This window comes from Semicossyphus pulcher, unplaced genomic scaffold, assembly GCF_022749685.1.
Source record: "Semicossyphus pulcher isolate SPU_LCO1_2020_fin unplaced genomic scaffold, fSemPul1.0.p SCAF_9, whole genome shotgun sequence".
Lineage (NCBI taxonomy): Eukaryota > Metazoa > Chordata > Actinopteri > Labriformes > Labridae > Semicossyphus > Semicossyphus pulcher.
The window spans coordinates 6,736,941-6,763,383 of record NW_027211770.1 but is presented as its reverse complement, the minus strand read 5'-3'; the positions used below and the strand labels follow the sequence as shown (position 1 = coordinate 6,763,383).

Sequence of the window (26,443 nt, the reverse complement as noted above, 5' to 3'; positions counted from 1 at the left end):
ACGTTATGGTGCATTACCGCCGCCTAACGGACTGGAGTGTAGATCAGGATTGAAACTACCATATTCAATACTAAATATTTAGAAAACAAAGTAAGAGAACCATAACAAAAAAATTATATATATAATAACAAAAAAACACAATAATATATATATGTAAAATAATGTTTTCCCAGAACTTGTCTGTGGTAGATCACGAAGATCATAGTTCAATTTAACTTATTTAAGAAACACTGCTCGACCTCGCTTCTAACGTAATCTTATAACAACTAGAAGCAGTGCTTCCGGACATAACCTTCAAAATAAAACACTGAGACGAATGCTCGTTATCTTTTTTTGACATAAAAATATATATATTTTCCATCTAAATGTATTGATTACGAAATTTTTTGTTGTACTTAATCGTCATAATTTTACACTATTACACATTCGTCCAACCATGCTGTATGTAAGTGCGTTAAAGACAGTTTATCATTTTATGTTTATATATTTATTGTCGGTTACTACGTAAATGTTTGTAGTTTGAAGACCGAATCCAACATTTCCTCTCTTTTTCGAACTGAATTTTGTACCTTGACAGCTTTTCCAGTGACGCAACCAGGAGGACTTGACATCCCACAATGCAACGCGGTCCTAATGAACCTCGGCTTCCTCAACACATGGCCAGTGTTTGCTAATATATTTTCTTGTTTAATTCTATCCTAACTGTATTTCTAAGTGGTTGACCATTTTCACTCCGCTGCCAAATGAAAGTTAAAGTCCTCTCGAGGAACCCGGATGATTATGTCCGGGAGACCAAACTGGATATTCAGCGTGGTAAGTAAAGTTTTGAGCTCGGAGAGGGTAAACATAGTTTGCATCGAGGAATGCTAGCCACTTTTTCTCTGCAAATATCAGCCACTAACAGTTTGTAAAGTAAGTCTAATCAATTTGACTAATCACGAGCTTTTGAGTAAATAAAGACTAGGTCAGTAACAATCAATGTATGTTAGTCTGGTGTCTAAGTGTGTACGCAACTAACAGCAGCATTTAACAGCAAGCATTTATTTAGAATCAGTCAGTGGAAATTGTGAATTTACCTGCCCCATGTGTGCAGGTACTGAAGGCCATATTAGATGCATAAAACGAATAAAAAGTAAATGAAAATGTGTAACATTTGTTACAAAGAAAGATCTCCATGATAGGTTCATTCCAATAACCATATATCTGTACTTATTTGGCTGCTTCAAAAAACATCATGTAGCTTGGCTTAAATATTCACATTTATTCAGGTGAAATGCCCTTACAGTTGATTAAGAAGTGATAATTCTCTCTTGTTAGTTCCAAGGAACTATGACCCAGCCCTTCATCCATTTGAGGTGAGCAGAGAATACACCCGTGCTCTGAATGCCACTAAGCTTGATAGGGTGTTTGCAAAGCCATTTCTGGCCTCCTTGGATGGACACAGAGATGGGGTGAACTGCATGGCCAAACACACTAAGAGCCTCTCCAGCTTGCTGTCTGGGTCCTGCGATGGGGAGGTAACTATCCATACATCACCTCAGTCAGCAACACCTTTTTTATGACTTTGTAACTGTGACATTGCATGCTAAATACTAACAGTATTGTGAACTAATTATTGACATTGACACTTTTATTTGATCCATAGGTAAAAGTGTGGAATCTGACGAAACACGAATGTGTTCGCACGCTCCAGGCACATGAAGGTTTTGTCCGGGGAATGGTTGTCCGCTATTGTGGAACATCCTTCTTTACGGTGATTGCTGCCTACTGAGAGGAGTTGTTCAGAATTATTTGACTTTTATTGGAGTTAACTTCTAATACAGCTTCTGTTTTATATTCTACATGTGTACTTAAACAGGTGGGTGATGACAAAACGATCAAGCAATGGAAAATGGAGGCGCCAGGTTATGGAGAGGAAGAGGAGCCACTCAACACTATTTTGGGAAAGGTATGATCAATGAGTGTTCGCTTTAGTATCATTATCCGATACAGTTGTGGTTTCAACAAGATTATGCAAAAAGCCTGCCCATGAATTCCAATCTCTCAGGGGCAGTTAATTATCACATTTTGACTGTACTAAAAATTATTGTTGTCCCTCACAGACAGTCTTTACAGGACTGGACCATCACCAGAAGGATGCTGTGTTTGCAACATGTGGCCAGCAGGTGGACATCTGGGATGAGCAGAGGAGCAGCCCAATCCGCTCTTTCACCTGGGGCGTAGACAGCTTCAGCTCTGTCCGCTTCAACCCCGTGGAGGTAAGACATCATGCAGCCACTGCACTCAGACAGGTCTCATGCTGCTGCACAGTGAAAAGTGGTTTGACTAAGTTTAACCTACAAACCTGCTCATATCTTTAATGTTAGTGGTTTATGTCGTATCACAGACTGAACTTCTTGCAAGCTGTGCCTCGGACAGAAGTATAGTACTGTATGACATGAGAGAATCGGCACCACTTAAAAAGGTAGGCTCTACTATTCCGTTGCTGCAAGAATTGATCCTCCTCTCTCCCCAATTCTTCAATACTACATGATTATAACCAAAGTGTGTCATTTTTTTCTGTAGGTTATTATGACCATGAGGAGTAACACATTGTGCTGGAACCCTATGGAAGCTTATTACTTCACATGTTCAAATGAGGACTACAAGTGAGTTGAGGAAGGATTGTAGGTTGTGACAGTTAAAGTAATTTACTCGTTACTTGTAACCTCTGTTTAGATGCATTAGAGTTCTACTACTACTAGAGTACTCAAACTGACAAAATCTTACTCCTAAAAATGCAAAGTCCAGCTTTGGAACGTAATTTTACAGAACAGATCGGCAATAACACATGGTGGTGGGTTATTGTTATACTGATGTGCTTTACCTTGCGTTGCAATTTTGCTTATGGGCTATTTTTTTATTTATCTCATCAGCCTCTACACATACGACATGAGGTACCTGGACCAACCAATCACAGTGCACATGGACCATGTCTCTGCAGTCCTGGATGTTGACTATTCTCCCACTGGGAAGGAGTTTGTATCTGCAAGTTTCGACAAAACCATCCGTATCTTCCCAAAGGAAGGTGGCCACAGCAGGTATGAGCCTAATTGCCAAAATGGTAAAAAAAAAAAAAAAAAGTAATTGCATTATCTGTACTGTGATTTTATTACTGGTACATTAACAAGAACTGATTTCTGTTCTTCTGAATGAGCCACAGTTAATTATGTTTACTTTATTCTTTTTATATTGCTGAGCATAGCGTGGGGATTTTATTAAATTTGACCTTTTTGACTGGTTTATTTGCTATTTGAGTAAATCAATAATTAGTTGCACTTGTGTTTTTCTCCTAATATAGCAGGTCAGAATGGCTGCTGTGAAAAAGGCTTGCATTGCTGATAATAGTTGCTAGTTGTTCAAGCTGATTTTTGGGATGCTTATTGTTTTGACCTTCTCAACCACAGTAAACCTCCAGTAAATGGTTGTTATGCAATGTAATGGTACCTTTAGTGTTGGTTTTACATTTGTCCAGCTCCTGTGTGAATAGCCACAGTCATGATAACTGAGGCATGTTGCCTGACAGCATGATGACATGTCCGACATAGACAGTCTGCTACATAAACACAATCTGATGAAGAAAGAATAGTCATTTATTAGCCAGCATAAACCTTTACTTCTCATAACAGGTAAAGCACATTTGTTTCAGATAACTTTTTACAATAACATACAATAGTCAGTGCTCTACCCTGCCTAATGGATATGGATATACCAGGCCCTGCAAGAAAAGGGCTTTGAAGAATCATTAATGATTCCAGCCACCCAGATAATGGCTTTTTGCTGCAGTCGGGAAGAAGAAACGAAATACATCAGGCCAGCTCCGAGAGGCCCAGTAAAAACCTCTACCCTCAGACCACTAGGGTCCTAAATGAGTTCACTGCCCAACACTGCCCCCCCAAAACAAATCAACAGATATGGATATAACTTTTAGTTCTCTGTTGAAATGGGAATATCAATAATTTTACAGCAGTGATGGTTAAAAGTGGTCTCTTTGACATGAAGATGTGTATAGATAATGTAATGGCTATTTATTTGCAAATAATGGCTATTTATTTGCTCTTGCTTAACACACCCTGTTCACTTCACTTACTCTGTGAAGGAGCTAAGCCACGAGATGGAAAGCAGGGGGGATGCTGCAGCACAAATAATAATTAAGCCAGGGGCCTGTTTGATACTGTGTTTCAGTACCCATCCATAGGAGTGTTCCTGATCTACATGGATGCTGTGATTTGCAAATCACTACATTCTTTAATAAATGATCATTTCGGTTGCTTATCTAACAGCTTATAAAGGCATTGTATCGTATATATAATGTGATTTTCTATTTCCTTTATTTTTTTAAATGTAGGGAAGTTTACCACACCAAACGCATGCAGCATGTCATCTGCGTTAAGTGGTCAGCAGACAACAAATATATCCTGAGCGGTTCTGACGAAATGAATATCCGACTGTGGAAAGCCAACGCAGCTGAGAAGCTCGGAGTGGTGAGTCCTGCCTTGTCTTCTGTTCATCATTCCTGCTCTCACATATGACATTAAAGCTAAAAGTATATTTAAGGCAGCTTGTTGCTTATTGGCTGCTTCTTGGTAAGCAGTGAGTGTTTCTCTGTGTATCAATAAACAGCTGTATTTCCCTCAGCTGTCCAGCGTACCGTATACTGTATCTCTCCCCAGTGTCTTAGCTGATCTTGTTTTATGAGTGAGCTGCATTCTTTGACACTGCCATGGCCCTGGGCCCACCTCAGCAGGAAAAGAGTGGGTGCTTATGCCAGGAGCATCGGCACTGCTGTTGCCAAATGCCCTGATGGATGCTGACTTAGGGTAGAATCACTCTCAATAAGTACAATGTACCAATTGGCACAGGGACTCTCGTGGCAGGTGGAAGTAAAAAAAAACAACTCTAAGCTTGTGCAGTTGTTTGGGAAATCACCAGCAGAAGATTCAGCTCAAAGTTTCCTTTTCGAGACCAATCTTGATACACTCTCAATACAATCTTGTATTGAGAGTGTAAAGACTGTTAGCAGAAACGAGGCCTTAATATTATGTTATGCTCAGCTGTCAAATAAAGCTCCTATAAAACCACAGGAAGTGTTCCAATGCCCCAAATCCCAGATATTGCTGGACAATAAAGATCAATAGCATCTTATGTGCCTTCTTCAACAGCCATCTTTCATTCCTAATCGGATTCACTCTTACTTATTCTCTTAATGCAGCTTCAGAGTAGAAAATTGGCCTGCTTTTGGCACTTGTTTTACTGTCACTGTGTAGGAGAAGATTTATTCGCAAGCTTTGCACTTAAAGAGATCAGACAAGGCCTGCTCCTATCAGCAGTTTTAATCGGCCAATCACTTAAAGCGGGCTACTCTGAACATAATGAAGCATTAACAATCCAGTTGTACTGAAAGGGTCTTTAATTATCAAGAAATGCTGAAATGCTGAATCAAGGCCTTGTCTCTGTCTGAAGCATCACATTGGATTAATCAGGACTCCTCTATCTCCTCTTTTTTTCTCATAACTTTGCATGCAGCAGTCTTTGACTCCGGTGTAAATAAGACCGTCTGTATTTAATCCCAGACCTGAAACATGTCGAATTAATTTTCAATCTGTTGAAAATGTAGTCGATGGAGCCTCTTGGTTTCCAAAGTGAGGTGGAAGTGCCTCAGACTTGCATTCTTTCTCATGTCCACTCCAATGACTGTATATATAGATGGACGACGCGTCTCCATTTGCTCCCAATGTACGAAAGCGCTGCCGTCTTGCGATTGTGACGTCGTATGGCGCCAGAGTCTGTGCAGTAGAGATCGGCGGGTGGCGCTGCCGTAGCCACTTCCGCTAACCCAAACACACACTTAACTACCGAAAAAAATAAAACAAGGATTTCGCTCAATGGTGTGTTTAACAGCAGAACAGCTTCTCTGTGTTGGTCTGAGGTTAACGTTCACAGGTATGGAAACTTCAATGACTGTAGTGATTGTTTTAGTTACGTTTCCTCTCGCCGTTCGTCCTCCACTAAGCTAATCCGGAACTGATTGGCTGCAGGAGCCGTATTTGTCAACAGAGCTGTCAATCATCATTTTTACAGCATCAAATAACTTATTAAAAATAATCTCGTAAGAAAAGTGCGAAAAACACTTGGACGTAAATCACCATGATAATAACTAGCTATAATGACAGAAACCATGTTTGAGAAAAATGTATTTGACGTGTATTTTGATTTTATAGTTTGACTCATGTCCCATCTGTTTACATGGAGGAGGCGGGCTTTATGACCTATACTGCAGCCAGTCAGCAGGGGGCGATAGAGAGGGTTTGGTTTCACTTTTAGGGAGCTGTCATGTCGTCCATCTATATATATATACAGTCTTTGGTCCCCTTCTTTTGTACAGTGTACAGCTAGAAAGCCTGACTCATTAAGATAAGTGACACTGATGTTGTTTGTTACTGTTTGACCTGCCTACTTTATTCTTCAAATGAATAGATCCAACTTTTGAACTATGTTAAGGTATTTAGAGTGTGATCATAGAGCTCACGTAGCAATACTGAATAATAAATGCACTGCACTTATAGAGCACGTTTCTAATCTTCTGACCCCTGGGAACATTTCTAAAGGATAATTGTGGATTTTTACAAATGTGGTTTAAGCCATGATTACATTGTACTTGCCAAAATGATTGCTACCAACAGTGAGCATGGTGACTTTCCTAAAAAGAAGTTGCGAGGGGAATGTTGTGTTGTGAAAGAAAGAAGCACAGCTTCATTGTTCAGTGTACACTGAAAGTGTTCACTCACAGTCGTGTTGCGTGTGGTCAATCATTCAAGAACCAAAAAAAGCCATAACAGTCCTGTAACTACACATACAACTACACTCACAAAAAAATGTTAACCAAAAAAATGACTTGTGTGAGAGAAACTCGAGTCTTTAGGACCATCCTTTCCTCAGAAGAATTTGAGCAGGTCATGTGGTTTACAGCTAAAATGTCTCCTGTGCAACAAATGGCAGCAGTCAGACCATCTTCAGGGTACTCCACAGATTAGATTAGTTAACACGTCAGACAGTTTAAGAAAAGCATATTTTTTGTTTTCATTATCAAGCTTGTAGTCTTCAGACTGGAGTTTTAAACAAACCTCCGGTTAAACTAAACCAATGAACCCAAACAGACTGTGTACAGCTTAGATTTTCTGTTCCAGTCTAATGGAGTGTCAGTTGGTCTCCAGTTGTTACTGACAATTTGCCTGGTAAAGGTTTTTGTAGAAAAGATGACACAGTAGTTTTAGATGTTTGCTCTCAGCAATAAAATTCAAACAATTTTCACACAGTTACACTCTTCCTTCTTTAACCCCTTTTTATGGCGATGGTGCGTTGTCTTAGTTACAATAATACCGTCAGGTGCAATTCTTTTGTTGTATGTTGAAAACAGTCCTATGTTTTTCCAATTAGTTTTGCTTGATAAGCTTGGATCATATTAGCCCCACTATCAAAACAAAATCAAAGTGAAGCATCATCCTGCAATCTCTTATCCATCTTCTGGAGATCACACTTGTATTGTCCAGCAGCTAACCATGTGTGTATCCAGAGGAATAAGTTCAGTCCAACAGGGTCAGCGTCTAACTGCTCTTCTTCAACAAATTGAATCTGAGACAAATCATTGCTTTTAATTAGAATAAAAGCCTTCGAGGAGGGCAGCCTCAGCCAAGATCAGGCAGCTGCTGGGTTTTATGAGAGAGACGAGGGATGCTGTTGAGCTGGTGTCTTCACTTTCTAACAGACATTGATTCACTTTTGAATGAGTGTGTGTCAAGCTGAATTTACTGCTTACTGTACAGGCCAGCATTTTATGATCTAAGACAGCATATTGTAACTGTCAGTTATTAACCAAACGCAGCCTGAGCTGAATTCAAGTACATCTTCCAAAAGTTATGTGGGCTTTTTTAAGTCGTAGACATAAAGTTAATGCAATTAAAGATGCACCATTGTCTTTTGGAAATACTCATCACAATTGGAATCAACACATTTCGTGTCATTTCTGTATGTTATAGGAAGCTATTGTTGGCAGTTTAGCTTAGCACAACGAGTGAAAACAGGGAAAGCTCCAGAACACATGCCGAATGGAGATTGTGATTAAATTATTTCATCAACTGTTCTTTGACTGTAAAGAAGTTTAAATCATAATGTAACAAAAACTTAACTATAACAATGATGGATCAGAAAACAATCATACAGGTCACTTTGGTAGGTTTATGTGTTTTGGAAGAAACTGACAATGTTATAAGGCTGATATGGTAGTTGGTGGAGAGCATGGTGGTGGCTTGCTGAAAACAGTTCAGTGCTTTCTCGGCCCACTCCTTGTCTTTTTTTTCTGCCTCATCACAATATTCAAATCCCCACTTTTATTTCTTATCTTCATCAATCCCCCCCTAATTATTTTCTTTTTACAACATTTGATCTAATAATCTCATCCTTTCTTGTGTCATGTAGCTGGCCCCAAGAGAGAGGGTGGCCAGGAACTACAATCAGAAGCTAAAGGAGAAGTTCCAGCACCACCCACAGATCAGACGCATTGCTCATCATCGACATCTCCCGAAGAACGTCTACCACCAGAGCAAGGAGCTGAGGATTATGAAAGATGCTCGCCGTAGGAAGTATGTATTCCTTCATTACCTTTTCTTTCTCTGATGGCTTCCCGTCTGTCCATGTAGAGGTGATGGTGACTTATGCTGCTGCCTGGCTACATCTGACCTACACACCAGCCTAATGGAAATTCTCCAAGAAAGTGACTGCCCCCTATGACATGGTCTCAACAGGCCCAATCTCAAATCCCACTAGCTATAGTCTGACAACGATATAGCCTCTAGGGACAATGGTGAACATGTCGGGCGTGTTTACAGAAAAAGAAACCGTTTTTCTTGTGATTTACTTTAATGGTCTTAAGTTTGTCGAAATTTCAACATTGTCATGCAGATTAGTAAAAAGTAAAAATAAAGCTTGTCAGGTCTGTCCATAAGAGGAGAAGAAACTAACTTTTAAAATGCTCGTTTGTTGGACGGAGGTTGAATCAATCATTTCTGATGCATTCGAGAAAGAAAGAAATCTGAACAATGAGCAGCTTTCGTGACACAGCGTCAAGGGAATTTATCTCAAGTTGAATTTTAGATCTAGAACGGATTGTTAGCTGAACTTGCATCAGATATCTGTTTATCTAAAGATGACAGAAACCAGAACACTTGCCATCCCTAGGATGGAGCAGCATGTCGCTTCTGATCTAGCGGCATGTCGGTAGAGAATGCTGGTATTCCACTGGATCAGGAACGGCGTGTCAGTAGGGAGAGGCAGCATGCCGCTTGATCAGGAGATCGGCTGCCGTTCTCTACCACTCTGTTCCAGATCTTACAGTAAAACTAGGCTATATCAGGTGTAATCAATACATGCAGCCCAACATCTATACCAGCCATAATTATGCCGGTAAAAAAGGCTAATGCTATGAAATTACTTTTCTGTCATCACGGAGGTAGTAATCAACCATACATTCAATACACATGTAAGATGGAGGAGAGAAACGTATACATTCCTTTATTTGCATGTTGCACTTGCGTTCTTAATAAAGACAAAAAATATAAAGCCACACCACTGTACATTTTCACATGCACATCCACTTTGGAGCGCTACCTGCCTTGGGAAGATGAGTGGCATATTACTGAGGGGATCGGCATTCCAGTCCAACGATCGGCACATGCCACCGGGGGGCCAGCGGCAGCAACACATGCCGCTGAACTACCGGCACACACAGTGGCACATACCGTTAAAGCTGTATGGTGGATTAAGCATCCCAGTTAGTTCTGCCATACCATAATCCATAGCTCAGACTCAGCTTTTTTTCTAACTTGCAGTGCTGTGAAACGTCAGACCTGTGCTTGTACTTTGAGTGATTTACTTTCAATGCTTTATGCATTATTTTCAGGGTACATTAGTGTAGTCATAGACGTAGGTGTTAGGTAAACAATCTCATATTCAGTCTCTTCCTCCTTTCTGTTTGCTGATCCCTCAGTTACTTTTTTGTCCATCCTTTTCTGAATATTCCCTGCAGCAGATTGAGTTATTCTCACCCTCTTGTTTTCCAGGGAGAGGAACGTCCGCAAGCACAGCAAACCAGGAACTGTCCCTGTGGTGTCTGAGAAGGAGAAGCATGTTGTGACTGTGGTAAAATAGAGCTGGAAACAAGAAAAGGAGACCGAGGGGCTGCCAACAAGAGATGGAGCCCAAGATCACAGCCACATGGGACTTTTCAGACTGCCCTTAATTGAGAAAAAAAAGTAATGGATTTGTAATTTCCTGGGAGGACAAGTGACCAGTTATGCATCGTTTGTACAAGGACACAGACTGTAAATACTGGAACACATCTTGTAAAGCTTTCTGTTTTTGTAACAAATATTGGGCCTATATTTGACTGAGCAGTCACATGTTATGTTGTGAGCAGGTTTTCATTTTTTTTCCAAGGATCCACAACTTCAGAAATTAAGGACTGTTAAAATGCAAACAGTATAACAGCATAACTTGGTACCTGCTTTAACAGTTAATGTTCCTAATATTTTTTTTCCATGACTTAAGTTAAAGAAATGTGCCACAGTTGAATATTAGAAGTACAAGAAATGGCTTGAAGGTTTGAGTACGCTTCACATGACAAAAGTGTGCAGGATCATTCTCCAAGAATTCTGTCTTCTGTGTAGTTTATTCAGACTGACTGCCTTAAGAAAAGTTCTGAAAATGTCAGCAAAAGTTTGTTTCTCCATTAGTGACAGTTTTAGCCATTGTAATACACCTTACATCCTTAGGTAGGTTGATGTGAGTTTTAGAGTATTAAATTCTCAAATTCACTCAAAATCTATATGGGGCTGACACTATTTGCTGATGTGTATTAATAAAAAGCATGTGAACTAATGAACCACTGATGTGCCAATAATCTCTCCTCTAAAGCACACTGGCTTTCTATTTTTTTTGCCAAAAGAGGAAATAACTTTAGCCATAGTCCTAAACATTATACCCATTATATTGAGGTTAGTTTTTGAGTATCTAATTATGAACTTGGTAACATGTTAAACCCACATTCTACACTGGAAATCTGAACATAGGAACAACACTATTTGCTGATGTGTATAAAAAACTTTTGAGATAAGTTTTTGCTCTGAAGGTGTAATTTGGAAGAAAACACGATCTTCATTTCCCAGAATTCAAACACAAGTTTCCCTTTTGTTGTACAGCAGCAGATCACTGCAATGGTGCTTATTTACTTAAACAGCCCTAATGAGGTTGAGGCTTTATCCTCTTAATGTTGTCCTTCAAATCCAATCGACTGCTGCCTCAGAGACAGAGCTGTCTTTGGGAAAGAGGAAGGACTTTTAGTCAGGGTTCATAGCTGAGAAATACAAACTGGGCTTGTAGCCACCTCCCGACTACTGGTATGAAAACAGTTTTCAAGAAGTTTTGATAGAAGTAGGATGGTTTAATCATTAAATGATACAACTGGATGCCTATAAACTATTTAGAATGTACATTTTGGTTTAACATTTTCCAATATGGTGAAATATGAAAACGAGGGCGGACCGGAACCACCTCCACACTTGCATCAACAGTCATTGTCAATCGCATATTTATGTATTTTGTATTAATCTTCGTACTTTACACCCCCCTCCCACGCTGCCCATGATCTTGTTATGAAATATGCACCCTGCTCTTCCTGGTACAGTGCTGCTCCGGCCTCCAGTCCGTGTTTTTGTGGCCGCTATGTGCCTGCTGTCAATGAACATCCAGAGCGTCCTTTCGGCTTTATTTCTCTACGTGTATCCATTGCTCCGCCTCTTCCTCCTATCTGGATTTCCCCCCGCCTCTCTCTCTCTCTCTCTCTCTCTCTCTCTCTCTCTCCATCCCTCCCTCTCTCTCTCTCTCTCTCTCTCTCTATCTCTGTCATTGCATCCATTTTTGTGCATTTAAGAAATCTCCAAGAATTACCAACCTGGAGGAAAGCGAGCTAAAGAGAGTGACAGAGGAGCGTTAAGGACTCCAAACGAAAACAAACAAGGACGGACCTGGCACCTTTAATTCCAACATGCGAGTGAAGCCTGTCTAAAGGATGGCAGCGATGGGTTAGACAGGATTTAACATGACTGCAAAATAAAAGGCAAGAGTTTTTTTTTTTAATCCTCTGTATTTTTCTACATTTTATACCTGGATGGATGGAGGCTTGTGTTTGGAATACCAAAAGGTTGTAGCCTACAGCCTGTGCACTCTTGCGTATTTTAAGGGCATCTATATCTAGTCCTCGGTGTTCTATTTCAGGCATTTTTGTGTGTAAATTTGGCGTTACAACCTGCAGCAGCGTAAATATTTCGAATTTCCGGTTTGCAGGCAACGTTCATTTGGCGTTTTTTTTTAACCCTATTATCTTTTAATAGACGAGGATGAAGTCTGTAATTAATATTTTGACGCTTATTTCTGCAGCACAGTGTAAAATGTGCATGATACTCTCAACCAAGATGTCATGCCGTCTCTGAGCCACGATGCCTCCAGCGTACCCTACCGCCAATTTGAATTTTGACGGCATGAAATGTAACTGAAATATCGCCCAGAATGCTGCTGGTTGACGGTGCTTTTCTCGTTTTGTAGCCACTGTGTGTAAAGATGTCTGCTCCACACGGGCCCCGGGGCGGCCCTGGCCCTGCTGCTGCTGCCTCAGCGGCCGGCGCCATGCCGGAGATGCCGGACCTCAGCCACCTCACCGAGGAGGAGAGGAAGATCATCCTCGGTGTCATGGACCGACAGCAGAAGGAGGATGCGAAGGAACAGTCGATGTTAAAGTAAGAAAAAGCGGAGATATTAGGAGCTGTCGGTGCTGTTGGTGGTTGTGAATAACCCCGGGTGTTTTGGGTTGTTATTACAGAGTGAATTTCTATCATGGTGAGGTACTGAAGGATCATGTTGCCTCTTGACATCCAAGCCAGAGCTCAAATAGTCGACTACAAGCCGACAGGAGGGGGGATATTTCCCTCCCCTGGTTATCATCTCTTGACCCCCCTTTCGGAAATACTTTATTTGAATGGCTGAATAGAATTTTATAATGCGGCATACACTCCAACCTCTTTCCCCCTTACTTTGTTGTAGCTAGTGCTGTACTATAATGGGCTGGGTTAGCAGCAACGGGCGCCATTTTCACGTAAAAAGCACGCCAAATTGCTTAACCTTTCCCCACGAACGTCACCGAGATTACACAATATGACACTGGAAAGATCATTTAAGGTGTCCTTTGTGGCGATGGCGCACGCGGGTTGTGTGTGATTTCAACATTAAAGTCTCGGTAGATCCTGCCCCCCCCGCTCCCCTTGTGTACAGATGTCGCTCGGAGCAGTTTCAGCACCACGGCGCTGTCCACTGTAGGGTTTTAGTTTTTAAGGTGGACCGCACTGTTTCCGCCATCATCGCTTTAACCTTTACTGTGTGAGCCATAACTCTGCTTTATGGTGGGATATTACACTCTATCGTCTTGCCCAGTTCATAAAAACACACAGTTGATGTACCGTTAATTAAAAATTGTGTTTGACCTTCTTAGTTAAGCCAGGCTAATGAGAAGAGAGGGATTTCGGGAGAGTGGCTTTAAATATTTCTATCCTGTAGTTATCCTCCTCATTGAAAAGGATGCACTTGCTTGCATGTCCACAAACCAGGAGATAGTGTGTTTTGACCGTTTGATTTTAATGCAGCAGAAATAAGGCTATATTTAGTGTGAGAACTCATGAGTAAGTCCACCCAAATTCAAGACATCTCTGGCAGGCTTGCTGTTGCTGTAGCCTCCAAGCGTGGCTAGTCACATTAATCTAAAGGATGTGTCACTATCACTGTGATCTTTAGAGGTATTAGAGCTATTTTTTCAATCGTATGGTAAATATTAGCAACAAGGCAGCATTCTTAATGAACTGAAAGTTGTGCAATCCCTACCTTGTGCTGCTGCATGATAAACATGACTCATGTAGGCCTACTCCAAGACACAGCTACCTTAGCCGCTGCTGTGCATGCTGTGTGAATCACCCAGGCCTTTTCCGCCTTCCCTCCCATCTCAGGGCCCCCTCCTCCCCAATAGCTGAGTGTTTTTCCTGTTTCTCTTTCTCTGAGGTAAAGAGGATTGTCAGTTTTAGTCACTCTTAGTCTGACAGTGATGTCAAAGCCTTGTCATGACTGAGCATGGGCAGAAGAGGCTGTTCTGTGTGAGGGACATGACTGACTGGCTGGTTGACTGTCTCACCATAATGTTAGGTAATTCTGATTGTAGGCCACACTAGCTGAAAGCATCTAAGACAGGTCAAAGAGGCCTTTTTATTGATGGCTTGTGTGCTAATTAGCATAAGAATTATGTTTCCAGCATGGCTTCTTCCCTGAATGCCTTTGTTACTTGGGGTTTTATCTCACCAACAGGGCAATACTGTAGAGGGCTAACAGATGACAAAAGACATGGAGTTAATACAGGGCTGGCCGCCACCATTCTGTCGTGTTTGAGGGATTCTGATTGGTCAAATAAGTGTACAGGAGACCTCTTGAACTCCATTTGGCGTAATAATAAAGTTTTCTTTCATGCTTTTACACAGCAAGAGTATGTCGGTTAGTTTTCATGTGTTCCATCTATATGTACAAGATGACTCATCATGAGTCATCAGAACAGTATCTCCCCACTTTCTTTACCTATGAATCACACAAGCATAACGTATCCTAAAGCAGCGTTAATATGCTCAGCCCTGGCATAGGTACACCTGCAGTGGATTAACATGTCATAGGATGGTTTCAGAAGCAAACACCAACACTGCAACATCCAACCATATATCCTGTGCATCTGCTCTGTCGCATACACGATCCAATCCCATAACAGCTTGGATGGCTTTTCGAGAAAGTAGCAGTTTGAACATCGAAGTGTGTAATCTAACAGAGGGAATCCTGGGAGGATGGAGGGATGGAGAAGAGAGAGGGAAAGAGAGAGAAGCCTCCAGCTGCAGGGCTTGCCAACTTGCTGTCATCTAACTGGAGGTGCTACAGAGAGCGTGGACGGAAATCCAGTGCTGCTGACTTGCATGTAATTAGCTACTCTCTCTTAGCCTGCTCATAGCAGGCCTGTATGTGGTAGAAAATGAAACCAATGAGAGTGAATTTCCTCCATAAGGTGGCGCACTACAAATCTATTGCTTATTCTTAGAATGATGTCCTAGAAAGCTAATCAAAGCTGCTGTTATTAATTTATTTTCAGTTCAAAACACTTATGATAATTAGCTATACTGGCCTTCCATGCATTGCAGTTTCTGAGCAATACAGTAATAATGGTTATGGGACCTCCGCCCCCACCCACCTAGAGACAGTGTTTCCCACAGGCAGGCATCAGCTGCCTATGAAGGGGTGACCCACAGAATGCCTGGGGCGCCACTTCTCCTTTCTCCCTGTTCCTCCAATCCTCTAGGACTGCTTTACTGTTCCTTCTTGGTGGCTAGGAGGGAGGAGGTAGTAATGTTCTCCAACCTAACTGTGACTTTCTCTTTTCAACCTTTACCTGCTAATACTTTGTCATGTTTGACCTTGCGGTGACAAGTATGGTTAGTAAGTAAAAATATATCCGTGACTGATATATAGGCAAAAGATATTATTTATCTTTCTTTACACACAGACCACATATGTAGCATCCCAGTAAATATCCCAGTCCCTCCTCTTGCTTGTAACAGTGTTCAACTCATGAATTGGGGGGACTGTGTCATTCGCTCAGGGACCTCCTTTGACAGTGCTAATTATACTGGCTGCCTTGTAGGAGGGACTCCCACTGAGATGCAGCTATTCCAGGGCTCTGAGGTGTCTGCTGCTCAGCCATCTATTTGGGCACTCCCATGTTTATTGCACTGGACCATGAATACTCCTAGTTTCCCTTCTGTCTCTTTCATCTGGGATTATAATGTGTACACTGAGAATTTGGGATTTTATCTCAGAAGAGAGCATTTTTTGTCCCGAAAACCTGAAATTGAAAGAAATATATTTTGAAATTGTGGTTTTGACTTTAACATTATTACAGTATTATTACCTATGAACATTCAGTACAACTGTATCGTATCAAGCTGGTGAGGATGTTACATAAGAGTCTGCGGCAAGCTGTAGTTTAAAGTTATAATCTTGAAGATCTCAGTTTTGTTCTCTTTGGCAGCATGTATGGTGATGAAAGGTAATTGCCGGAGCACACTTCCCAGATATCCAAACAGTGTTGCATGTGTGACGTCCACGGTTGACTCCGGTTGTAACTTTTGATTTCCTCGCTGATGGTCGCTTTCCTTTTTAGACTTCATCTGAGTGGATTTTCACTTATTTTTGAAGTTGTATCTGTCGTCATCGATCTTTGTCGATCATTTGTTCAGACATAGTAGATTACTGTTTACTCACAACACTTGCCTAGACTGGAAAAGCAGCCGCTTAGCTCTGCCTACCCTCTCTGGCAGACCAACCACTGCTGGGCGATAGATAGTGACTTAACAGACATTTATTTAAATGAAAATCTGAGAGATTATTACTTTAATACTCACAAATGAGTTTTTCAATGAGTTGGTCACATGTTGCGATATATTAAAAAATAATCTTAGTAATGCAGTGAAGCTCCACTTGTTTAATACAATATTCAATTAAATGTGGGGACGCACAGAAGAAGACATGATACAACTACGAGTAATGCTCTTTGTAAAATCTGTAATTAATTCTCCCATGTAGCTATGTACACTGTTACACTCAATATTTACAGTACTCCATCATCCCTCTTGTTTACATTTTACACTACACTGTGTGTACAGAGATGAGAAACCAATTAGGCAAAACTATTCATTATATAATCCTGACATTTCACATGAACAGAACTATAGTGTAAATGAAATACATGATCATCTTATCTTATTTTAGTGCTGGTTTCATGTGTATACTTTGTTTGACCCAGGCTCTGTCAGTTCAGTCCACAAAGATGTGGAAATAATCATGTTCTAGGAATGAAATGCATGCTTTGGTAAGAGATGCAGGGGGGATGGTGTGTGTGTGTTAAGCACGAACAGTGTTGACCTAGAATTAGCTTTGATTGATCACATCCCATTTCCTTTTTCTGATACCCCCTCCTTTTCCCAACTCAGCACCTCGGCCCTGTCCTGGTCATTTATCTGATGATGCTAGAGAGCTCAGTGTTGTGTACCAGCTGGGGTTAGAGCAACCGAGAGGCCCTGTGTCCCTGGAGGCTATACAGTAGGATCTCAGGCCTTCTGAGATAGTAGCAGTGGTAGAGTGCACACACATACACACACATATTGTAGAGGTGTAAGCATAAAAAGTAAATACAGACTTAGTGACCTCACCTCGGTGGAGAGAGACAAATCTCGCAACCCAAAAAGACACTGTTTCATCACTGCAAACACCACACCCCTGTACTCAGCTCCTTTAAAATGTGATTGCATTTGTGTTAAATAGTAAAAGGCACAGCATTTATATATCTTAGTAATATAGTGCAGTTTTTCTCATTGTCTAAATGGCTGTACTTTCATCACAAACCTTGCACAACCTACTGTAGGTTTACAGTGAGGAGCTGTGTTCATGTTCACAACAGAGAGACCTATGGTTGTGAAATGAGGCGAGGCAATCATCAGAAGCTTCCCACTGGACAATATACAGTATACACTCTCTCTGTTTTCCTCTTGTTCCCTTAGCTCACTCACCCATGCTCATTCGCCTTCCCATGCAAAGAGCAGATTCTGTCATGAGTGTTCTAGAGACTCCCATCCCCCATCACTTTCCCCAAGGGAGAGAGGGGGAGAGAGAGAGAAAAGTGGAAGAGTGGATGCTGTCTTGACTCTATAAAGCAGAACACACGTCAAATGAATACACCATCATGCCAATTAAAGTAACAATGTGTTTTGCTTATGGAAGATCGACATATTGTCAAGTAGTTTTGCTGAGCTGGACAGCTTATCTGGTTAGAACACAACTGACATGAGTCAAATTATATATATATTCTGCTCAACTGTGCTACTGTGTGAGCCAATTGGATGATACTAGTGTAGAGGTACTTTGGTGGTCTGTTATTCATCTACATTTCTCACATTTCAACCATTAGCCTACTGTACCTGTCACATTACTTTTACTCCTGCAAGTGCTACTTTTCTCTGTTCTTTTACCTTTTCTGTTTAACCCTGTACTCAAGTTATACATAATTTAATTTTAAAGAAGCATGAATCAGTTTTTGGCCTCTTGTGGGTATAACCCTTTAAAAGCTGAACATTGCACACATGGTACATTAAGTTTTAAAGCTAATGTTTTAGCAAAGATGGTACTAACACATCCACAAGACCTTGAGCAACAATGGAATTCATTTGAGGTTAGGTCTGTGGCCAACTGGTCAATGGAAGTGTAATATGCAATCTATGTCAAGCTCTGTTTTTGTATTCGCCAAATACTGAGGAAAGTGTTCTTATGTGTGCTCATTGCTTTACTGTGTTTACTAGCTAGTTGCTAGGCTTGTCAGTGTCACTTGGTGCTGGGCAGGTAGTGCACAGCTGGTCTATCAGAGATTCTTGAAGCAGCTGCCTGTTGTTGCCAGATAAGAGGTTGATGAGAGTGGTATAAGACTGAAGCAAAACATTAAAGTTGTAGGTTAGAAAACGATTTCCTGGAAGATGCTTAAATTATCTACAGCTCTGACTTTACAAACAACACCTTTCCCATTACATAGAGCCATTTGAACCATTGTTCAACAAGACAGGCTGATCCATAATGCACCAAAAAGGCTACTTTTGAAATAGCTGGGTAATTTTAGCAAATGCCACTTTAACAGGAGCTTGTTTGGGACTATTTTCATCCAAGGGTCAGTACATAAGACAATATTTATGGCAGCAGACATTGCAGTACATGTTTGATTGATTCAAAATAAACTTTAGGCTAGGTGAGAAAGGGAAGGAGAGGTCACATGAGGACACGCTAAAAAGGAACAGCAAAGGGAGATGGGAGGGCAGAAAACGAGGAATGATAGGACAGGTGAGCATAGGAGAGAGGAGAGGAAATGAGAAGGGACAAGGGGACAGGAGGAGAAGGGAGGACAGGAAAGGAGAAGAGAACATCAGAGTGAAAATGAGAGGAGAGACATTGACGTCTGAGATGCTATCAGGTCTCGTTGCTGATATGACAGCCTCAGTCCCCATTGACAGAGCAATCAGCCTGCCATCTCCCATAGCCTGCTTTTCTCTCGCGTGGCACAGCACAGCATTGGGCCCTATTGTCTCTCAGGGCTTTGTTCTAAATAACATCTGCATTCGTCAGCATGGGTTTTGTTCTCTGCTGGGCTCTTATCCCTCAAGCAAAGTTTGAAGGGATTTTCCTGCCCCTGGCTGTGCAATTTGAAATGCCCTTGGCGAAACATGACAGCAGGAAAATGTTTTAGAAAGAGAAGTAGGTTGCGTTAACAAGGGGTGTTGTATATTAAAACTAATGTAAAACAAATTGCTTGCTGCAGTGAAGGGAAATCTGCAATGTGTTTAATAATTAGTTAAATTATGAGCAGCACCCATGCAGCAGAATTGTAGCTGTATTTAAGCAGTTAATGTCCGACTGGTAAAATAAAATATGATGCAGTGTTTTACTTCACCAGATGAAAATATGTTAAAAGTATGATTGCTGCATCAGAGACTAGTGATACTGTGAACAGAACCCAACAACAGCTCCAGTACTAGAACATCTGGCCTGTTGTTATATAAGCCCCCCAGCATGCTGTGCAAGAGTAGCCTGAATGAGATCAACACAATTTAGGAGAGGCACATAGAGATAAATAGTCGTTTTTCAAAGGGGAAAACAGAAAGAAGGAGATAAGTAAAAATATTAAAAGGCAGCCTCCGACAACGAGAGAAAAGAGAGTAGAAACGTCAGAGCGAAAGGGACCGAGAAGGGGCCACTTTATCACTTTTATTGCCTATCATCCCTCCACACCACTGAGTTTAGTCAGTGTAGAGGAAGATATACAGCATCTGACCCACTGAGGGAAGCCTAGTGCTTCTAAGGAACATATTTGCCAGCTGTGGAGTACTTGGCAGCATTGATGTTAAATGTGTCGCTCAAAACTACTACTACTTTGGAAGCAAAACAAGTAACATTCTTTTTTACACATTTTTCTGGGACAGGTGCTGTGTCAGTGTAGATACTGTAGTATAGCTTGTGAGGTGTGGCGCCTTTTTTCTCTCCTGTGACATTCCCTCTGGGTTTGTTTTATGATCGGTGAACCCTGAAAGGTCAGAGGAAAAGACATATCTCCACTCTGCACAGCAGAGGGCTCAAAACACACGGCCTATAGGGCTTTACATATCCAGGGTTTCATTCAGACTCGACTCTAGCAGTTTAATTACATACCTTTAACCAGGGTTTCTCAGTTCTGCTGTGTTCATGGTGAGGTAGTTGTTTATGTATCCAGAGAATTTTTACTGTTGAAGTCTGTGTACTTTTATTGTGAGCAAGGGGTGAAAGATGCATTACGGGAAAGATACTTGAAGAGAGAGAGTGAGAGACAGTTAGCTTCTGAATGGCCAGTTACTAAAGGTGGAACATGCATCAGGTCATCTCAAGCTGATTGCACTCAAAGCGTGAGAACCCTCATGCTGTTAGTTGGACTATTAATAGTAGAGACATTCAGCTTTCTGCAATGGCCAGCGAGCAGCCAGGCAGCAAGGCCTGCGGTCATTTAGGCTACTAGAAGAGCCAGGCAGCAAAGCAAAGAAGACTATAGGACAAGCTTCGACCACCAATTAGACAGAAGTCCATTTCATGAACAAGGAGTAATTTAGTTATTAAAGACAGCTAATAAACTTCAAAAATGCATACTTTACTTGTTTGCGCTTTAGTAAAGACATTATGTAAGGTTTATCGACAGGATAACAACAGAACAAATTTTGACTTCAGTTGATTAAAATAATGTCGTATCATAGCTCTTTTGGTCTTTTATCATTCAATCATTTAGCACACTTGTTTGTGAAGTGGCTGGTATTGTTTGCACGCTAACTTCATTTGCTAATTGTTCAATTATAACAATGATATTTTAGCAGCTTTCAGTGAAAGAGGAATTGGCTTATTTTTATCTTACAAAGATTTGCGGAAATTTTGTGACCGGTTAGTCCTCTTCATCAGCAGAATAATTACTTAGCTTGCTAATGGTATTCACATAGAGCCAAGTGCAAGTTTGTGAGGCAACATAGGAAGTGATGCTTTAAGACTTATGGCATAGGGGGATTTTACAGGCTTGTTTTTGAATATTATAGGAGCAATTGCAAATAGTGCTGTAATATTATAACAATAACAATAATAATAATGATTAAAAGTGTAGCTAAGAATATTTGGGAAAAGCACATATTTGCTTTTCTGTTATATTAGCAGATTGATATCTCTTTCTTGTGTCTGTGACACTAGATAAAAAGAAAAACGGAAATGTGAAATGATTTTATTAGAAATGGACTTTTCTCCCTGCTTCCAGTCTCTGAGATAATCTAGCTCCAGCTTCATTTGTTACATGAAGGCGGGAGAGGCTGAGTGGTAGCCCGACCGATACTGGATTTTTGGGGCTGATGCCGATTCCGATATTAGGGAGTAATAGAGTGCTGTCATAATTGGCCAAAAATGATGTTTGATTATTCCTTCAAATTTACTTGCAAATATTTATTTATTTAAACATAAGTATGCCTCTAAAAGAGGCCTCCTACACCTTGCAAAGTGAACAAATAAAAATAATTTGGTTACGGTTAAGCTGTGCTGTGACAGATATTTATTTAAAGATAAAACACGTCTTTTAAAAAAGTCAACATACCTGTCTGTTGTGCTGCGGGTGAGAATCTCTCTCTTTCCGGCCAAGCTGGAATTTGAATTCTCTGCCATCATTACCACACGCCACACGCTTTCATGACTATTCCTAGCCACGCCCTGAGGAAGACCCGATGAGGGTCGAAACTGGTCTGCGTTTACTCTTGTTATTTTGATGTTTTTTACAAGAGATGCCCTGATTCAATAAAGGCATTTTAAACTAAATCCTTGTCTCGGTGCGAGTGTGCCTGAATAAAGCCCAATGGCTTCCCTCCTTCGACAATTATCACACGCCACACGGTTATTGAAGTAGCTCTTTCAGCTAGACTAAAGTTAACTATTAACGTATCATAGTTTAAAGTAACGTTGTGTGCTTTTAAAGTTACTCCATAACCAGGAGAGTGCACGTGAGGACATATGAGAACACGCAAGAGCTCGAGACAACCGCGGTAGTGCTGATTTTTTTCACATCGAATATTAATTTTTATATCCGAATATCTGTTTTTTATTACAATTCGGTAATATATTTAAATGTAAAATATTTGTTGACAGCTCTTAAGTAATATACATATATATACAAAAAAAAAGAGACGCGCACTCTGCCAGCGGTAGGGATGGTCCTCATTTCCCATCATGCCTGGCGCCTAGTGCTGAGTGAGTAGTTTAAGTTGTTACGTTTGCTGTTTTATTTTCCAAAATTTGTTAATGCTGGCAATGTGTCTGGCATATGTTGGTAATAGTCATTTTTGTGCTGGTTTATAGTTGTAACCACGAGTGAGGTGGCTGTTAAATTTCTTGACTCCAGCTGTATTTTACATGAACAGTGATGGGTGTCAAAAAGAGATAGGGTGTCCTCTGTTTGGTAACAGACAGAATGACACTGCCTTACACTTGTGAAGGCATTGTATGTATTTTTTACTCTGCAAAAATTCCAATTATCGTTGGAGCATATATTCACATTTCACAGGTCATGTTTGTTTACCGATAAAATCCGCTGACCCATAAATCAGTCGGGCTCTGGTATCTATCCTCTTATCTATCTTTACCTATCTTTAAGGAAACAACAAATAAAGGATATTTCACAAAATTGCTAACAATTTTCTTTTTCTAAAGATAATACCTTAAATCCTTCCCTCCATTCATTATCTGCCCCATTTTTTAGCAATGTCAGGCTATTCATTTTTGTTTTTATCAAGTCAAAATCCTCTCAGTTACAGATCAGTTGTGTCTTTGACCAAGCAGTCTAACAGCAAAAAAGTGTAGCTGTAAGGAAAGTCCACACCTAACAGACCTCTCAGCAAGCTAACAGCTAACACTGTCAAAGCAGCTTAACTAACATTCAGCATATTAGCACACCAAGTGGCAGCTGCTGCTACTAGGGATGACATTTCTGAAGTTTTGAGATCAGGACACAAGTCAAGTAGAATTAGACCCACCCTTTATTGGAAGCTCATACATTTCATAATAAGTCCTCTTTTTGGTAAACTAAGAACCAAAGTGTTAATGTTAAAGATTCTTAAAAAGGAGACGACACAGCTCAGACTCTTGTTACACTTTTTCTTGACTCCAAAGAGAAAGGAATTAAACACAAAAGTGTACAGTTTGGTTACTTTCTCTTACCTCAGTTCTCTTATTATTGAGATCTATTGTTGTAAGAACAGCTGACAACCCAAATTAATTTAAAATAAGCCAAAAAAAAGCAATAATGTTAATGTTAATAGTCTTTAACCCCCCCCCGCTCTGCTTTGTGTGCGAGCCGGCATATTTACAAGCGATAGTTTACACAGGGTGCTCTAATCTTTCCTTCCCCGTGTGTGTTTGTGTGTCTGTCCATGTTCCGCTCATTCAAGACTCAGCTGGTCGGAGCAGGTGCAAGCTGGTGACTCAAACACGTGCATGCTGCCGAGCCGGTCCTTCTGATACGCCTTTGTTTGGCCCAAAACTCAAACCAACCATTGCTTTCTATAAACAAATGGAGCCTTCCTGTATTGGTTCAGCACACGCACACAGAGATACTACACTCTCAATGAAACACCCACACACTTACACATTCTAACTCAGCAGAGGCCTCACAACCAGCCAGTGGAATCTATTATGTAATGATCGTTGCAGTGATTCTGTTGGAAAACTTTATATGTGCTTAAGCGATCTCTGCTCACATCATAGGCAGATAAATGTTTTTTTTGTTTTGTTTTTTACATTTGTTGGGAAACTTGCTTTATTTCTATATATCTTTTTTACAATTAATTTCCTGTTTCCTGCCATGTACATCAGTTATATTTCAACATGTATTACTCATTTGATCCATCATAATTCTATACGAATGCTTTGAATTGGTTTATTGTTGTAAGAGGTCTGGCAGGGATCAGTAGCATTATAGTGTACACATGTACAGTAGATGCTGCTGTAGATTACAGAAGCAGCCGACTGACATAAATAAGGGAGGATGAAGAGCAGCCGTTATTATAACGTCACTAATGCAGCCGTGGTCCTTATGTAAGCCCACTGTTTGAACACTACACACAGCACTACCATGTAACCTACACTAGGACAGGCTGTACAGCATATAGACCACTGCTCTCACTGCCTAGGGCTGAAGGTGGCTTTGTGGGAGCTTTCACAGCATTATTCTGCACATTCAGTATCTGTATGTGAGCACGCGTTAGTGTATTCACGGTTGCTCGGGTTGTGTAGTGTTGCGTGTACTACACTTTCTACCACGGAAATAACAGTGAAGAGGCCTGTTTTTCATCCCCGTCATCTGACACTGATCAGGAGAGAGGCACAGAGAGCCGATGTTGTGATCCCGGGATCGTGCTCTTCGACCAAAGTCTGATGGAGGATCTCCCACTAATCCCTTAATATCACTCGACCCACTGAGATACTGCTGCCATCGCCATGGTGATGCTGAGATGGCCTGGATGTGTAGTAGTGGAATGAGGAGGGAGGGGCTGGGGGGTTGCTGCACAGAAGCATAGAATCCTACTTTGTGAAACATAAATACAATCATTTCAAGTAGTATCTTAAGGCAGGAAATGCAGGCATTTAAAGTCACCAGGCATTAGGCCAAGAGGAGGAGGAGAGGAGGGGTCTGCTTGTTCGGCTGTGTTTGCTCTAGACAGCAAGTAAAAGCTGGTCGCCTTATCCTCGAGTGGGCGGCTGCTTGGATGGTTGGCTGGCTGGTTGGCTTTAAATCTTTGCAGAGAGGCAGCTAATGCAAGGGAATCCTTTGATTTGGGGTTTTACAGCAGCCAGAGTCAAACATCTCATCATCATCATCATGTCATTGGACAGATGTTGAGAGGCTCGGAGTTCTAGTTCATTTCAGTCGTACAGTATCGTGGTGACATCTGTTTATTCTGCTGAACTTGCACACTTGAACATTTAAAGCCTATATTGTAAGTCCTATGTACCCTTCAGTATGTTATAACTTAAGTGTATGATAATGGGGTAACAGATACCTCAATTCCAAGGTGTGTAACATCATACAGCATCTACAGCATCTAAGCGATGGGTGTAATCTGTTTGCATTGAGGGGATATCAGGTTGCCCTGCTGGTTGTCTGCCTGTGTACACTGTACTGTATGCAGTTTAGTTAAGCAAGCTAATAGTGACATGCTGTAGTGCTGAATTAGGACAGGAAGGAGTAGAACAGGCCAACAATAGGCAAGGTATCTATTACCTCTCTATTGTTAGCCACGGCCGGGCTATTATTATAGCCCCGAATGAGACACAGGCAGCTGACTGCAGTTTCAGTACAGCCCACCCACTGCTACCAGCCAGGAACAACAACATCATGGAGAGGTTTTTGTGTGTGTGTGTGTGATGACGGCACCGATGGGAGATTAGTTGTGGTCTAGACAATGGCAGAGAGTTTGAGTGCGATCATGATCATCACAAACTGTAGTGCATTTAGTTTTTTTTCAGCTGATGCATCCGAGCAAGCCTTATTTATTTTTTTCATTAAAACCTGAGGTGTTCCAGTTACCAGAGTCCCTCTCCAGAGCAAGCCAGGGAAAATGCTCAAACTAGGCTCTTGCTGACTATAGGGCTGGAAATAATAAGGCAATAATAGCAAGACAGGACAGAATTGGTGCTCGAGGAGTGCTTCGATGCTTCACTGTGTATCGTATAGGGTTAGAGGAGGACATGAAGATGCATTCAGCCGTCTTTGTCTGGCTATGGGAGCCAGAGATCGGGCTAAAACAGAGGGTGTTGACCTAGCTGTGGTGGGGTTAAGGCTGAATTTCAAAAGTATTCCCAGTGGAGCTGTTGAGCTGTGTGTGGGAGGAGTTGTGACGTTAGCATGGGACAATGTCAGCTGCCAAGAAAGTGCTGATCACAGCCAGAATAAAATGTATCTGTGTCAGGTTGAATAAAGTGGGCTGACAGGAGAAGCAACCAAGCATTCACATACACAGAGAGACGTGTTCATACACACACCATTACTAAAGCAAACAAGCACATATGTGTAAGAACACAAACATGGTGCATCACTACCTCTGACTAAATGTTGCTCATTAAGCTGATTCAGTTCCACTGT

General features: G+C 41.1%; 2 protein-coding genes across 18 annotated transcripts in view; both read left to right on the top strand.

Moving 5' to 3' along the window:
* The first annotated feature begins 647 nt into the window (after positions 1-647).
* dcaf13 (ddb1 and cul4 associated factor 13) lies at positions 648-10,975 on the top strand. The gene is made up of 11 exons (XM_069656522.1): positions 648-813; positions 1,318-1,517; positions 1,646-1,753; positions 1,859-1,948; positions 2,103-2,258; positions 2,387-2,464; positions 2,566-2,648; positions 2,916-3,080; positions 4,388-4,523; positions 8,515-8,678; positions 10,155-10,975. The coding sequence occupies exons 1-11, from the start codon at positions 744-746 to the stop codon at positions 10,240-10,242; spliced, it is 1,338 nt and encodes a 445-aa protein (XP_069512623.1). The 5' UTR covers positions 648-743; the 3' UTR covers positions 10,243-10,975.
* Positions 10,976-12,708: 1,733 nt separating this feature from the next.
* Positions 12,709-26,443, top strand: part of rims2a (regulating synaptic membrane exocytosis 2a) — a 143,123-nt gene continuing 129,388 nt past the window's right edge. For all 17 annotated transcript variants that reach the window (XM_069655882.1, XM_069655879.1, XM_069655874.1 and 14 more), the window contains exon 1: positions 12,709-12,884. In XM_069655882.1, coding sequence (XP_069511983.1) covers positions 12,709-12,884 — 176 coding nt within the window. The remainder of the gene's footprint in view (positions 12,885-26,443) is intronic.